General features: G+C 35.4%; 1 protein-coding gene across 5 annotated transcripts; it reads left to right on the top strand.

Annotated features, from left to right (window-relative positions):
• The first annotated feature begins 1,777 nt into the window (after positions 1-1,777).
• On the top strand, positions 1,778-7,662 carry LOC131624493 (bZIP transcription factor 16-like). Of its 5 annotated transcripts, none has more exons than XM_058895441.1 (13): positions 1,779-2,151; positions 2,532-2,650; positions 2,738-2,797; positions 2,884-2,958; positions 4,131-4,220; positions 4,331-4,390; positions 4,514-4,683; positions 5,145-5,199; positions 5,798-5,849; positions 5,944-6,155; positions 6,314-6,391; positions 6,470-6,595; positions 7,147-7,662. In XM_058895441.1, exons 2-13 carry the CDS (start codon positions 2,579-2,581, stop codon positions 7,246-7,248), a joined length of 1,152 nt encoding a protein of 383 aa, XP_058751424.1. In that variant the 5' UTR covers positions 1,779-2,151; positions 2,532-2,578; the 3' UTR covers positions 7,249-7,662. The 5 variants fall into 5 exon arrangements, with proteins under 5 accessions (XP_058751426.1, XP_058751424.1, XP_058751422.1 ...); XM_058895439.1 differs by having other exon boundaries at positions 1,780-2,151; positions 5,944-6,233; XM_058895442.1 differs by having other exon boundaries at positions 1,781-2,151; positions 5,807-5,849.
• The last annotated feature ends 9,534 nt before the right edge of the window (positions 7,663-17,196 follow it).

Raw genomic sequence — 17,196 nt, 5'->3', positions numbered from 1 at the left:
TATTGTAGTTTTAAAGCCCGTGGCTTCTGTTATTCATAGGTCGACACATGACCTGATATGTGCCGACACATACATTTACATAGGTCGACACATGACTTACATGTGTTGACACATACTGCTATTTTTATGAAAATTTGCATTCTTTTTCACATTTGTAAGTTTCTCTTTTGCCTCTAACTTGCACTATTATATATACATCATACATGCATCATTTTTCGTTTTGATGAAACTATAAACACATACTAAGATTGCTCATCATCTTCAACCTTGCATCTATGCATACACACAAACAACATACACATAATCATTCATTATTTGGGTGCCATCTAGACTTGGTTAATAATGTTTAATTTAGGTTGGTTGTAACCTAAGGTTGGGTTGAGAATCATAGGGGATTTCATAAGAAAAACTATGAGGGTTTTTACTAAAAGATCAAGATGTTGATTTGGGGGTTTTCGACAACAGTTACACAATTGGATTTGATTGAGTGAAAGGCTTTAAATAACGCGAGGTTCTTGCAAAGGAGTAGCGTGGGACGATGAATCAATTGGTTATCTTGGGTGACAACAACTTGCAATTTGGATTCGACTGAGTGAAAGCTTTGAAGAACAATGGTTTCTTGCAAAGGAGTAACGCGAGACGGTGAATCAATGGATGTTTGTTGGGTGACTTGATCAAACTCAAATCAAGGGAAGAGAAGTGCAAGGATCAACATCAAACATAAAATTTGTAGGATTGTATTGCTTCACATCTCCTGTAAACAATTTTTTGCATAGTAAGATTGATATCTCAATTCCAAATTGGAATTGGGGGCAGACGTAGCCGTAGCGAGGACAATCCGTGAATTGGCAAAAACAACTCCTCGTGTCCTCTCTCTATCTCTTTATCTCTCACATTAAAATTTTTATTATCAAATTGTTAAACACATTGATTGAGCGATTGATTCGTAACGATTTTCTGTTGATTGTTAAAAGCATTATTGATTTGTTGATTGCCTTACAATCAAATAAATTGTAAGAGGATTTTGAAATCAACAAACTTAAAAGAAAAATCTGAAAAATCAATTGCATGCCAAGTATTTGATAAATTGATACTTTGAGTTTTTCTATTGAATTCATTGGAAATTGGTTGCTTAGGTGATTTCATTAGAACAATTGATTGCGAATTTAATCGGTTAATCTTTTGTATCATTGTTATCATATACTAAAGGTTGTGCGCATATCTGAGGTTCCAATAACCAGTTCGGTTTAGACGACATTCGATCTAAACACGATACTTTCGCTTGCCATAAATTTTTAACGTTTCAAAATCTTTTAAAAAATGTAATTTAAATTTGGGGATCTATTCACCCTCCTCTAGATAAGTTGCCGTCGTTTAACACCTTTCCCTCCGATTTAAACGGAATGAACAACTTGTCTTATTTTGCCGTCGTTCTAATATGCTATATTCCACCAGCTCAATTCCACTCTATTCCATTATGCTCCACTTCATTCTATTCTGCTCCGTTGATTTCATAAATTACAAACACTTAATTGGAGGCAAAGTCAATAAAGTTGCTCTAGCTTTAACTATGAAGATCCAATTTTTAACTAGTTTCCATAATTATATTGATATTCAACATGCATCCAATAATTTTTTAAATGAAATACCATAAGCTTCTTTCCGTAAGAAAAGAAAAAAAAAAAACAATACTAACCATGCGATTCGTGGCAAAAAGACATGTAAAAATTAGAAAAAGTACAACACCAAAGGTTAAAAAAGTTTGTTACTTGTACAAATAGACAAAAGGGTTTGTTTTGTTACCCCCATTTTACAAAACAAAATCTGACTCGCAGTGCCAAGTAGACAGCGACGCCGTACAGCAACCCATTCCTTCCTCGCCGTGAGTCACCACCACAACCCAACAAATCCAAACCCTAATTCTCATTTCTCCCCAATTTTTCTCCATTTTTCTTCGTTTCACGAAGATTCAACCCTAATTCTCCACAATAATTGCCCCCTTTCAGCCCTCGTGTCACACACACAATTTCTTATTTTTGATATTTTTCTTTTAATTGTTTAATTTCTATTCCTTTCTTTGTTTTCGACACCCCTGTAGATCAGGTTTCATCACCATGCTTCTTTTTCACCAGCTTTGACGATTCCTCAACGGTAATTTCAACTCATACTCACTAGCTAGCTACCTTTATTTTTTTTCCCCATAATTTTGATTTTGATTATTCACATTGCTGTCTTGTAGAGGTGATTGTTTCACTCTGTGTTCATTTTTGGCTATTGATTGATCACAACTTAATTTTGATAGGACTAAATTAATGTAATAGTGCTGTTGTTAGTTAGTATTGAGATGAAATTACCGAGAATTACTATGCTGAATTTCTGATTTTCAGGAATTATCAGAGAAAATCAACTTAATTTTTTTTTGGATTTTGGGTGTTTTTTTAGCATTTCATTGGTAGAGTTTATTTGTCAATTTCAATGGAGACTGTTGTCCTTTTAGCTGGCTTGTGATGTAAGTTATGTTGTTGGTGCAGAATGGTTTAGTGTATAAATTTTTGGAAGGTACTTATCTGTTAAAAGCATGAGTAGCAGTGACGTAGATAAATCGTTAAAAGAAAAGGAGCCGAAGACTCCTCCAGTGGCTACATCACAGGTCTTTGTTGTTTCTTTTTGTTTTTGATGGTTTTGTTGTTTGAGTACTTTATGTGTGATGCCAACAACATCCTGTTGCCTTTTCCAGGAGCAGTCTTCAACGGCAACTGGCACTCCGGCAGTTAATCCTGAATGGGCTAACTATCAGGTTTTTGGTGAAAAAGTCTTTGTAATCATACGTCTTTTAATTAATGTCAAGCTTGGATTTTGATCCACAATTCTTTCACTCTGCAGGCATATTCTCCTATACCGCCACCTGGATACATGGCATCAAGTCCCCAAGCCCACCCATATATGTGGGGTGTCCAGGTAATTGCCACATAGATAATTATTGATCAATCACAGTTTCCAAGTTCTGAAGCGATTTGGTCAACATTTAATACTGTTACTGACGTCACTACTGCTGTTAGTAACTATCAATAGTTTATCCTATTACAATTATCACATATAAGACCTAATGGGACTCAAATTCCTTCAGCTGTGTAGACTAGTGGGGAATATAGATATTTTTTGGTTTTACTTGACAAGATAGAATCATTGTTAAACTGAAATTGGAAGTAGCTTGTTAATTTTTATGTTTGAGCTTTTCTGTTTCAGGATATGGGTATGAATAGTGGTATAAATATCAGTATTTGCACTTTTGTTGACAAACATTTTAGAAAGCTGAGTATAGAAGAATTTATCACATATGAAATATAAAAACATAAACATATTGAATTTAAATTGTATGCATTTACAATTTCCATAATTTCCCAAGTCATTTATAAAAATACTCCATAAAATATATCAACTCCACAACTACGGAAAAAGGGATGAAGTGAAACCAGTGATTGCGGAATCGCGAGTCACCTCGTAACATCGTTTGATCCCACTATGTTTGAAGCTCCCTCTCTGCAGCAATTTACATGGGATCGGGACTGGCAGGATTGTTCCATGATTGGGAAAACTGCAGCAATTTCCAGTCAACTTGCGGCCATATTTCAAGAAATCTGACATGGAGTTTTTGCAAAAATCCTATTTTCCTAATTGAAGGGGATCCTAGTTGGGTTTTGGAGGAAAATCCAGGAATTTGTTTATGCAATGGTGATGGCCGAGCTGTTTACTGCTTCCTCTCAAGTCAACAATCAGTACAATTAGGGTTTTCTAACTGGGCCTAGCAGGCCCAATTCCTCGTTTTTCTTTGAGGGGATTTGTTGTTGTGACCCATAGTTAAAGTATATTTTTCTTTAACTATACCATTATGTTTAATTGTTTCCTGATTCTTTTTATTGGTCAGCTATTTTTCCTTGAGTCTTTGATGCCCTCCTTTATCTTTATTACTTCTAACTTAATCAATTGACTATTACATCTATGTCCTTTTTTTAATTGTTTTCCAAGTCTAATTGTGTATAGCTTGCTACACCAATACTAAAAAATAACTACTTTGAATTGAATTTTCCTCCACGTTTCCTTTGTTTCATTGATGAAATGCTTACATGCAGCATATTATGCCTCCCTATGGCACCCCACCACATCCTTATGTTGCAATGTATCCCCACGGTGGCTTATATGCTCATCCATCCATGCCTCCGGTATTCTTTCGTAGACTATGCTTTCTTGAGGTTATTGTATTGTAATTGATCGATATGTATAATCTGGACTTCTTTAACAAATATTTGCACTTCTCTATGAATTTATTTAGGGATCTTATCCTTTTAGTCCTTATGCCATGCCTTCTCCAAATGGTATGGTGGATGCTTCAGTGAGTATCTTTGGCCTTCACCTTTTTTGCACTTCCTCTTTGGCCTTTGCACTTTTTCTCTCTCCTGTGCTGGACTTGTCCTTATTCAAGTACGCAGACAGTAACCTATGAATGGAAATGCAGGGAAATACTCCAGGCAGCAGTGAAGCTGATGGTAAACCTCATGAGGTGAAGGAAAAATTACCAATCAAAAGATCAAAAGGAAGTATGGGTAGTTTGAATATGGTTACAGGAAAAAATAATGAACTCGGTAAAACACCAGGGGCATCTGCCAATGGAATTCATTCCAAAAGGTAAGATTCAGTGTATTGATCGACCGAGTTGTTGAATAATGCCCTCTTCTAGTTGAATGAAAGTAATCCTGTAATCCCTGCATGAATTCCTGTCAAATAATGGTTTTTAGAAATGTATTAATGATTGATATAAGTAGTGGTCTGTGAACTTTCTTTAGATGAGCTAGCATTGCAGGTTTTTTCATATAGCTTCAAAGATGTCTTATACAGACGTTTTATGTGTCAATTTTTACATAGAGGAGCATTGTATGTTTAACTTCTAATGCCTTCAAACACCAGTCACTATATTCATTTTCTAATTTATCAATATTTCTGATTCGTTGCCTTAGTGTACAAAATTTATTGGTAGAGTTGATAGTTGGTGGTTAATCACTTCATCTAAGTCCCTTGAGTGCTTCAGTTTGCTATTTATAATTGTATACTGCCTACTACTATTCTGATATGAAAACTTGTATTTACAGTGGTGAAAGTGCAAGTGAAGGCACTAGTGAAGGAAGCGATGAAAACTCCCACAATGTAAGTTCTGTGCCACCTATTAGTTGTCTACTGCTTGGTCAATATTTCTCCAAATAAGTAGTGACACAACCTTTCATCCATGTTTTCTCTTGCATGCACTTATTATGAAAATATCTCCGCAAATATGAGGATAACATTTTGTTGTAAAACAGCAAGAGCCTATTAATATTTTTGACATGTTATCGCTTAAAATCATTTCTAACTTGTTCATTTTATAAGAATGTCCAGTGTGTTTGAAGAATTGGAAAAGAAAATTAGGGTGCATAGCTCCTACTGCACATCTTCTTGTAGTCTGTTTAAGAATTACTCCAGCTTTAGCACAGTTGTTAGTCAAATATTAAAATGAAATACCTTCACAAAAATGCTACATCCTGTATCTTAAAATGAAAATACCCCCACATTGTGCAATATGTTCATGATCCACCCTGTTTAGAATCTTAGAAAGGTTTAGATTGATCTTTAGAAATGACATCTACTTAATCTTGCTATAAGGGGGCATTCTACATAATAGCATGTATATCTTCACGGTGATGCCTAAAATTATTAGTTTCTCCTGCTGATTTTTCACTGCCTACATGCATGGTATTTATTTCAATAGGTTTTGCAGGATTCTCAATTGAAATCCGGGGAGAGGCAAGATTCTTTTGAAGGTCTGGTATTGTTACATTTGTAAATATTGTGTGTTGATTTGAGTATATCAATACATTATGCTTGTTACAGCTGAAGTGTTTTGCTGTATTACAGATGAGCCGTCTCAAAATGGAAGTTCAGCGCATGCGCCTCAAAATGGGGTACTTAATACACCTCATACAGTCGTTAACCAGACTATGTCTGTCGTGCCTATGTCTGTTGCTGGTCCTCTCGCAGCAGTTCCTGGTCCCACTACTAATTTAAATATAGGAATGGATTTCTGGGGAACTCCAGCTTCATCCACCGTTCCTGCAATGCATGGAAAGGTACCTTCTACTGCAGTTGCTGGAGGGATGGTTAATGCTGGGCCTAGAGATGGTGTTCATTCACAACCTTGGCTACAGGTTAACTTTGTCATCAGGTTATGTTATTTTGCTGCATCATTACTTTGCTAAATCTCTCATCTTTTCTGGCTAACTATTAGGATGAAAGGGAGCTTAAAAGACAAAGGCGGAAGCAGTCTAATAGGGAATCTGCACGTAGATCCAGGTTGCGAAAGCAGGTAATAGAGTTAGCCTTTTCCTACTACTGCCTCATAATTGACATGTATCAAATTAATGTTGGGGTTTGTGGTTTTCAGGCTGAATGTGATGAATTAGCTCAGCGTGCTGATGTTTTGAGTGAAGAAAATGCCTCTCTCCGTGCTGAACTAAGCCGGATCAAGAGTGAGCACGCGAAGGCACTTGCTGAGAATGCAGCCCTCAAGGTGATTTTGAAATCTTGTGTTAGGAGTCTCACATCGGACAATATATGACATGAACATGTGTTTATAAATGGGGGCAATCCTCACCTTATAAACTGGTTTTGTAAGGTTGAGTTAGTCCCAACCACATTTTTTCAGATTGGTATCAAAACCTGAATTAAGATTTGGTGGACCACTTGCTATTAGGTTTCCATTATCGGGTCATCCACTATTTATTTCCATGCAAATGTCCAGTTCTGGGTGTGAGGGGTGTGTTCAAAGTTCCATATCGGATAATATATAACCTGAATATGTGTTTATCAATGGGGCAATCCCCATCCTACAAGCCGATTTTGGCATGAACATGTTCTTATGTTTTGGTATCTCGATATTGTCTTTTCCGTATACCATTTATACCTAAAAATATTTCAACCCCGATTCAGATAAGGGTCAACAAGGTCTGGTGGACCATATGACCATTTCACTTTCAATTTGCATTGCATTCTCAAATTCTTTAAAAGATTTATGCAAGTACTAAACCTGCTACCTGATACAAAGATATAATGGTTTTACAGGCGAAACAGGGGGAGATACCGAGGAACGAGGATATCATGCCAGGCCAAAATGATCAGCATGTGGAGCATGTGGGTGGAGGAGACACTAAACAAAGTGGTTAGAGTTAGACAGAGGCTGTGCAGGGTGTTCATTAGAATCTAGCTTCCTTCTTGATGTTGCTTTTCAGGAAGATAACCTAACCAAATAGCAACAAGTTATTGTTTTTTGAATAGCATCTAGTTAAAATTATATCAAAGTCAATCGACCATATGTAATATTAGGACCGGTTTATCCTATATGGTCCCTCATTCTAAATTTATCTTGCTTTTGACAGCAAAACCCAACCTGTATTGTAGGTTCATGCCTTGTCTGCTGCTTCAAATGTTAGTGTTGCGGTAGGTGATAAGGTTTAAAGGGACCCGAGTATTGTCCATTATATGGATTGTGGTGCTTCAGGTAAAACAATTCATCAAACAAAAAATAATGTTAGTCAAATTGGTTTAAAACTTAAATTAAATATATCAATTTTCTATAAATCATGTTTTATTTATAAGAAGAAAGTATGTGAAATTGTATGAGATTTTTATTTACGACACTTGGGACCACTGAGATTGACAACAGACAAATGATCACGACCACTAAGAGATTAATATCTATTTAAAATTTTAAGAGATCAAATATATACTTTATCTTTTGGCCTATTCTTAATAATTGTGAGATGTATTACTCACTTAAATTTCAATGTTTTAGGTGTTAGGTCATGCTTAATAAAGATGACATAACCATCTAACTTATTATGTAGTTGCAATAATACAAAATAATCATTCAATGGTAATTTAATTATCTTCTTGGTTTTTGACTCGTTTTTAAAGTTCAAGTTGATTCTTTATTTTCAAAAGTGTCACTTTGATCTTTTTAACTTTTGTTTGTTTGTTCAAAAAACAGTTTGGTTTGATAAATATTCTCATCGTCTTTAGTGACACTATAGTGTTAAGATCATGGATGAATATTATGTAACATATTATTATTAGGTCTTGCACAATCTCCATGAAATATGAACAATAACCAGAGCCAGAGAAAAATGAAGAGGAAGAAGATGAAAAGAGTTTTCATTCTCCAAATTCTGTTACACTCTACCATCGTTATCTACAAAAGACTTTGCTAGCTATTATTTATTCAATGTCTAAAGCCTATTTTTCTTATTTACATTCTACACCTCTAGTGTTCATGATTTACTTTCTACATCTCTAATACTCCCCCTCAAGTGGGAAGATAGATATCAAGCAATCTCCACTTGGATGTAAGGAACTCATATAAAGGCTTCGACAGTGCTTTAGTGAGAGGATCAGCAAGCTGTTGCTGCGACTTAACATGTATCAACTTCAAAAATTGTGTTTGAACATGCTGACGGATAAAGTGACAGTCAATGTCCACGTGTTTGGAGCGTTCATGGCTGAGGGGATTCGAAGCCAATTGAATTACTGACTGACTATCACAGAAAACCATAACAGATTGCAATGGAATTTCAAACGTTATGAATAATTGTTTAATCCATAATAGTTCCGACGTTAGAGACGCTAAGACACGATACTTGGCTTCCGCAGATGAGCGGGCCACAATAGGTTTTTCTTTTAATTTTATTTCCAAGCTATCAAGGCATCTCCCAAAAAATACAAAACATAGTTATGGACTTTCTCGTGACTCTGCAACTACCCCAATCAGCATCTGCAAAGGCTGTAAGTCGAAAGGAAGAGTTTGCAGGAAAAAACAACCTCTTGCCTGGAGTACCCTTAAGGTATTGTAGGACATGGTGCACGACATTCAAATGAGGAGTATGAGGGTGCTGCATAAATTGGCTCAGTCTATTTACAGTATATGTGATGCTGGACACGAGATTGTCAAGTACATAAGCTTTCCAATCAATCTCCTATAGCCAAAAATATCATCTGAAGCCCACCATCATTATCATTGAAGGATACTGAGGAGTCCAAAGGAACAACAGGTTTGGAGGCTATGTAACCTATATCCTGAAGAAGTTGCAGAGTGTATTTTCTCTAACAAAGATGAATGCCTTTCTTGGATTGAGCAATCTCTAAACCAAGGAAGTAATGTAGATCTCCAAGAACTTTCAACTTGAAATGCTGCTTTAAGAGATCTTCAACTTGCCTCAGTCTTTGAGGGTTAGGGCTTGCAAGAACTATGTCATTGAAATAGACTAATAAATAACCAAGAAAGAATCATTACCACTGCAGAATAATGAATGATCTGCTGAAGATTGTTCAAACCCTATTGAAGTGTGAGTGGAGTTGAACTTTTGGTACCATTGTCTGGATGCTTGTCTCAATCCGTACAATGACTTGTTGAGCTTGCATACCAAGTTCTCCCCATTAACTAGATAACCTTTAAGGAGTTGCACATATACCTCTTCAGTTAAATCCCCATTAAGGAACGCATTATTAATGTCTAGCTGCACACAACTCCATGGTTTCTGAGCAGTAATTGAGAGTAAGATTCTCACAGTTATGAGTTTTGCTACAAGGGAGAAAGTGTCTAGAAAATCAACCTCAGCCTGTTGGGTGAACCCCTGAGCTACAAGGCGTGCTTTATATCGGTCTAGAGAACCATCAACTCAATATTTCACTTTGTATATCCAGCGGCATCCAACAAATATTTTACCTTGAGGTAGTGGTTGAACAAACCAAGTGTTATTTGCTTCCAAAGCAACAATTTCTTCTGCCATGGCCCGTCTCCATTCAGAGCTAGTAACTACTTTATGATAATATGAAGGTTCATAGATGGTAGATATTAGGCATATGAAATTTTTGTAGGAAGAGTTAAGTGAGTCATAAGATATGTAATTTTGAATAGGATACTAAACATTGCATTGAAAATCTTGAAGATAAGAAGGTGGTATATGCAATCTAGAAGATCTTCTAGGTGGCTCACTTTGTTCAACAGGTAATGTAAGGTGTCCAGTACAAGGTACGGTGGGTGAAATTGGAATAGGCACAAGGTTGTCAGGATGTGACTCATGAGGTTCAGTATTATCCATAGGGTTAGGGGCTGCAGGACATATAGGTTCAGCAAGAGATTTTGGTAAAACTGTGTCAGAAAACAAACTTGGTAAAAGGTTGGTATCTGTGTTGGAATGAAAAGGGAATATAGACGCTTGAAATGTTACATCTCTAGTAATCATGATTTTTCTAGTTTCCAAAACCTAGAGTTTATAGCCTTTCACTCCTGGTGGATAACCAAGCAAGACAGAAGGTGTAGCCCGTGGGGTAAATTTGTTTCTATAGGTAGGGATAGTTGCAGCAAAGCATAAACAGCCAAATATTCTTAGAAAAGCATATTCAGGTACCTTATTATGTAGCCGCTCATAAGGTGACTTTTTGTCCAACCCATAAGAAGGTGTTCTATTGATCAAGAATGCAGCTGTGTTAACACAATCGCCCCAAAAATGAATAGGAACCTTGGAATGGAACAATAAATCTCTTGCAACATTTAGGAGATGTTGACGCTTCCTTTCAACCACTGAATTTTGTTGAGGTCTATGAGGACATGAAAACTGATGTATTGCCCCTTCAGTTTGCAAGAAATCAGTCAACTGTAATTCTTTTGCATTATCACTGCGAATTCCCTTTATAGAAGTGTTAAACTGAGTTTTGATAAAATTAAAAAATAGTTTAATTAACATAGTTGCCTCATACTTATGTTTCATTAAGTGTATCTATGTGTATCTTGTGTTGTCATCAACAATGGTCAGAAAATAGTGATGACCATCATAGGTGGAATTACTAAAAGGACCCCACACATCATAATGAATTAAATCAAAGGGTAAGGCACTATGATTGTTATTAGAAGTAAAGGGTAAATGATGAAATTTAGCAAGAGGGCAAATCTTACAAAAATCATGATGTGAAGCATTTAGAGGAACTAAATCAGGAACTTTATTGTGAATCATTTGTAACACTTGATTAGATAAGTGGCCTAATCTTGCATGCCAAGTGGAAACAGAAATATTACTAACAAAATTACATGATGGTATAGTTGACATACTCTTCAGACTATCCTGAATCAGAAATTGAGAATTAGAGAAAAAAAGATAATGAGGATTGATTTAACAACTGACCAACAGATAAAAGATTGATTTGGAACTTAGGAATGTACAACACATTTTTCAACACTTAATGAGAGTTCAACACAACAGTGCCTATTGCAGAAACTGGAACTTTTGTATTATTTGGCAAAGTCACAAATTTATTGGACAAAAATTTATATGAACTAAACAAGTATAAAGAGTGCACAATATGTGATGTGGCTCCTGGATCAACATTCCAAGTGTGTGTGAGAGGATATTCATTGTGATGTGATGAAGTTAAAATCATACCAACTGAATCACCTAATGCATATCCAAAGGAAGATTGGTGAGCCATCTGGCCTTGGATGTAAGCAATGAGCTGCTGATATTGTTTTGTGTTCAATGGCATGTCATCGTCAAGATTGTCTGTGTTGACTGCATTTGCTGCACAATTGGAAGTAGCAGTCGATTTGGCCTTTTTGTATCCAGGTGGATAACCATGGAGCTTGAATCACTTTTCCTTGATATGACCAAGTACACCACAATGAGAACACAAAGTTCTATCTTTCTTTCCATTCTTGGACTTAGAACCATTATAATCATGGATAACATAAGCTAGGGTTTCAGTGTTATCAGTAGGGATAGCATTGAACATCCCCTGTTTCTCTTCTTGAATCACAAGAGAGAACGCATGACTAAATAAAGGAAAAGGATCCATGAGAAGTATCTGGCTGCGAATAGGGTTGAAGGTTTCATTCAATCCTAGCAACAAGGTAAGAACATACTCACGGTTGATGTGGTTAATCAAAGGAGATACACCGACGCACACACATTGATGAATTGGGCGAAATTCAGCTAGCTCTTCTTGAGTCCTTTAATTTTAGAGTAGTACGCACTGAAAGAGAGAGTTCCTTGAGTACACTTGATGAAATCTTTACGAATTTGAAACAACTGAGGGCTGTTGTTCTGAAGAAAATGTTCTTGAAGATCGTTCCATATCGCCACCGCGGTAGATGCGTAAATGATGCTGGCAGTGAGTTCTTTTGAAATAGAATTCAAAAGCCAAGAAGAAACAACACTATCATTGCGCTTCCATAAATGAAATTGAGGATCACCATCAAGAGGTTGCAGAATCGAACCATCAACAAATTCGATCTTGTTCTCTTCCGTCAAGAGGTGTGAAACCAAAACTAGACCAGGATGATCAGAATGATGAATGAAAAAAGGATTCTGTTGTTGATCTTCCATGATGAAGTGAATGAAAAACGATGAAGATTGCGAAGCAAGAATGAAATGCAGAAATGGAAATCAAATCTTGTGGATTCAAGATTTGAAGAAAAAAGCTACTGATACCATATTAGCTCTTGCACAATCTCCATGAACTATGAACAATAACCATAAAGTATGTATAGAAAAATGAAGAGGAAGAAGATGAAAAGAGTTTTCATTCTCCAAATTCTGTTACACTCTCTATGATCGTTATCTACAAAAGGCTTTGCTAGCTATTATTTATACAACTAGTCAGAGACCCGTGCTTTCGCACGGGTGATTTTTTTTTTGGTGTAGTATTTTTGTAATGATATGAATAATATAAATAAAAGGAATTATAAGCAATATGCATAATTAAAAGGAATTGTTTTACTTGAATAGAGTTAGAGTTTTATTGATTGTTCTGTTATACTCCTAATTCTTTGAAAACCGAATATTCATAGAAATCGTTTTGAAATTTGAAAATAAATACTTTAGTTTTCAAATAAAAGTCATTATTGTTTAAAATAAAATAGGCATTGTATTGAAAGCGGCCCTTAAGATTAAACATTATTATCGTATTCATGTGTTAATTTTGTGTGTAATAAAGAACCATATAAAAAAGGACATGTGAGTCGGAGAAAAAAATAAAATTTTAAATGCAAATGTAAAATTTTAAATATAAATGAAAAATATGAAATAATTTACTTAATGGTAAATTTAACAATAATTATATAGAAAACAATGATCCACAAAAAAAATGTTTAAGATAGGTTAAGAACACAATAGCAAAATTGGGTCAGGTAATTTAATAATTGACGGTCCAACAACAATTAAAAGAAAATGATATAGATCACTATGGTTTAATTATAAATGAAAAATGATCATATAAATTCAATTATATTAAATAATCATATAAAAAAATACTATAAGATGGAGATAATAAAAGTGAAATATTAACATTTAAAAATAAAAATTATCTCTCAATTAATAGTAATTGTTGATTAAAATAAAATAGCTACTATGTTGATAATGACCCGTGAAATAAAAAAATAATTTGATGCGATATAAAATATATTTAAAAACAAATGTAAAATAAACAATAATCATGGAAATTTAATTGTATTAAATATTGATAAAAAATCGTGAAATGGAGAAAAAAATAAAAATAAAGATATTATCTCTCAAATAAAGACAAAGATTGATTAAAATAAAATAGACATTATGTTGATAGTGACCCGTGAGATAATAAATAAATAAATAGAGAAAAAAATTAATGAAAGTAAGAAAGTGTGAAAAAATGTGAGAGAAATTTGAAATTTTAATTAAGCTAGAGAAAATGTGTAATGATCGATTAAAAAAAATTAAATATTGAGTTGATAGTGGCCCGTGAAATAATTAAATATTTTTGGGAATAATAATAAAATGATCGATTATTAATATTTTTTGCGATAATAGATAAATGTAGAAAAATTAAAATGAAAGTATGGAAAAATGAAATGTGAAAGAAATTTGAAATTTTTAGTAAGATTAAAATTTAAAAATAGATTATTAATATTTTTTGTGGTAATAAATAAATTAAGAAAAATTAAAATGAAAGTAAGAAAGTGTGGGAAAATGAAATGTAAAAGAAATTTAAATATGACTTCCATCATCCATGGCTTACATGTGATATCATCATTCATGCAATAAAGTTGTAGGAAAAATGTTATTTAATTCAGACCAATGAAAAGCTAACACTTGGGGCATCCATTCAATAAAGTTGAAAGAGTGAATACTTAATTTATTAGTTACAAAAATGACCTTTTATTACTGCAAATAAATTTTGGTGAAAGGGTAATTTAGGCAATTTGGTCAATCTATTATTAATGAATAGATAGTAGATGTGCAAAGCCCATTTTCCTTTTTTACATTCTACACCTAAAGTGTTCACGATTTACTTTCTACACCTCTAATAGATATGTGGATAAAAAACTTTCTGATGTAGTGATGTTGATCTTCAGTACAATGAAGTGGGGGTTTATATATAAGGTTAACACTTTAACACCAAAGCCAGTAAGATTAAAAAGGTAAAAATTTACAATAGTAAATGATTGCCCCAATGTCTTTACTATCATGCATGAAGCTAGAACTGTGTTGAAAGCTTTGAGACCAACCACAAGATCGTGCTTCTTTGCCGTTTCAAAATACTCGGGCATGTCTCTAACTTGGAGACGAGACTGAAGATGTGTTTAGTAGAAGTAGATGACCTCAGGAATAGACACATTAAATTTTTGTCTTGTAACTGAAACATTACACAGTGTAAGTCCTCCACCTGACCTCCATGTTTTAGGGGATAAAGGTGATGTCTTTAGAGAACTATAGTGTCGTAACAAAGTCAAGGTCAGATCTAGAAGTTAGTTGTGCTTGTGCGTTTTCCTCGATATTTGGTCACAGATCGTGGGGTCGCTTATATATTGTTATGCAAGGAAACTAGAATTAGTGTTGCTTAGTGATGTATGACTCCTGAAACAATGATACTGGTCTTCGATATGGCAGCACGGGGTGAACCAAAAGGGTTAACACATTTACTTCAGTTACGGAGTCCAAGATGAGTGAAGTAAAACATGGAGATCTGAACGTGAACATTGAATCTCACGTGTGTGAAATATATACATTGGATAAGTTCTATTGGACTATGCATGGATGGGCTCCCACATTGAGCCTTTACCTAAGAAATATTGAGATAATTTGGGTATTTGTAGGGTATACCCAGGGACCCTACAACATCTGCTCTTGCCAGTGTCCTTCATATTGACGTTGATGTGATATTTATGGACTACCATGAACATATGGTGCCAGAGGATCTATGCAGTATTCCAACTCCTAGTCCATGGAGTACGATATATGGTTTACATCTAATAACTTTGTAAAATGTTTTATCCATGCATGACACCAGAGCTAGAAGGAAATCCCCTTAGACCAATTCACCAGGTGTTATTAGAAGAGGAACAGGCAAGTGTGGGCCATGTCCTGAATGTATTTGTGGATCTATGTGCTTGCAAGTATAGACAAGAAGTGATCTAAGATAATGAATCTTATGGATAGAAAAGATGCAAGTCAACTAGTAGCTAATTAACTTTGATGACAACACTTGAAGTCAAGCAACTACTGAAGATAGTTCAAGCGGTCAAAGATACACAAGATGGTTGATCAAGAACTTATTTATAGTCAACACTATAATCCAAAAACTCTTAAGTGAAGACTCAAGTTTCAAGGATCACCAATGGTTTAACCTTTCAAACTCTCAGATGATGATGGTAATATACATGAAGATATCCTAAGCCTCATCAAGAAGATTCAAGATTCTCGTGTGATGATAAAGTTAAAGATAATGATGACAAGACTTGAAGCTTCAAAGTTATGAAAGATATGAAGTGGGAAAGCTTGTCTGCATATTAGGATAAGATCTACCAAAATTGTGCCAACACATAATTTTGGAAATGAGGGATTAAACCCCTTATCCCGTTAGATAGTCGCCATAGACCGACAAGTTGAAATATCATTGCTTCCACAAAGGACATGGCTACAACACCGACAATTACATTGAAGGGTTAATCAAGAAAGGTTGGCTGACTGAGTATGTGAAAGGGGGCAAAAGAGAAAAGGAAGAGTCACCTAAGGTTAAATATCCTTCGAAGACCTCCAACCCCGAAACCAATGGCGAGGAAAATGAGGCCAGCAAGGGGAAACACCCATATATCGCTGCTATCACTATAGAGGCACCCCGAAAAAACTTCACTTTCAAGGGAACCATGAAGAGAAAAATCATCGAGATGTTAGCCGTCCACAAAAAGGACGGGAGTGCAGTTTAATGTCTCAAAAATCCTGATAACCAAGGGAGCTCTTGCGATATCATGTATTCATAGCAGTTTGAAAAAATGGGACAAGATAAAGGAAACTTATTACTGCATGAAGGTTTAGATTTGCAGGCATTCAATGGGACGACCACCCATCCATAGGGGTATATTCAGCTAATGATGTGAGTAGGAGAAAGGAAAGAAGTCTGGTCCATCAGTTCATAATTCCTCGGTGTCCCTTTCCAGAGTGTCTACAATTGCAATATAGGAGTGCCCTTCACGGCCACCCTAAATGACGTAGCCTCACCAGTCCACCTTAAAATCAAATGCCATAACCTTTAAGGGGAGCCGATCACCTTCAGTATCGTTCTCAAAGGATCCTAGAGAATTTATCAAGCACTTCAGCGAGACCAAGGCAAGGTCAATATGATGGAGATCAACGTGGCTTCCCTAACCAGGAAACTCAAAAGCTCGGGAATTCATCCCCAAGAAGACACTAGCCAAATGAAAAGTAAATAAGGATAATAAGTGGTGGCTAGCCAACCTCGTTATGTTTTCTTTTCTTTTTGTATTAAATGCTATGTGTGTATAATCACTCTCCTCGTATATAGAAGCAATTCTCAATTATAAATGAGATATTACAAAATTTAAAATACTAATTTCTTTGTGACTGTGTACAATAACAGCAAGCTCGGGGTGCGACTCACAAGATTGAGGTCTGACGCAAAGAAATTCAGGACTGCTTTCGGAAATGCCTCGTGCATACGACTTTAGCAATCAATTCCTTAAAGTCAAGGTGACGTCACATATGCCTCACACTCGCGACTGCAACAATCTATTCCCCACAGTCAAGGGTGCTATTGCAAATGGCTTACGCGTGCGACTACATCAATCAATTCCTA

Source organism: Vicia villosa, unplaced genomic scaffold (assembly GCF_029867415.1).
Source record: "Vicia villosa cultivar HV-30 ecotype Madison, WI unplaced genomic scaffold, Vvil1.0 ctg.000131F_1_1_1, whole genome shotgun sequence".
Lineage (NCBI taxonomy): Eukaryota > Viridiplantae > Streptophyta > Magnoliopsida > Fabales > Fabaceae > Vicia > Vicia villosa.
The sequence above is the reverse complement of the archived record's forward strand: the minus strand, read 5'-3'. Positions and strand labels throughout refer to the sequence as shown.

Bases quoted from the DNA above. Each gene is read 5' to 3' on its own strand.
- LOC131624493 (XM_058895439.1), top strand. From the start codon at position 2,579: ATGAGTAGCAGTGACGTAGATAAATCGTTAAAAGAAAAGGAGCCGAAG. The intron at 5,200-5,797 runs GTAAGTTCTGTG...TTATTTCAATAG, and splicing joins GCGATGAAAACTCCCACAAT to GTTTTGCAGGATTCTCAATT. The intron at 6,392-6,469 runs GTAATAGAGTTA...TGTGGTTTTCAG, and splicing joins GATCCAGGTTGCGAAAGCAG to GCTGAATGTGATGAATTAGC.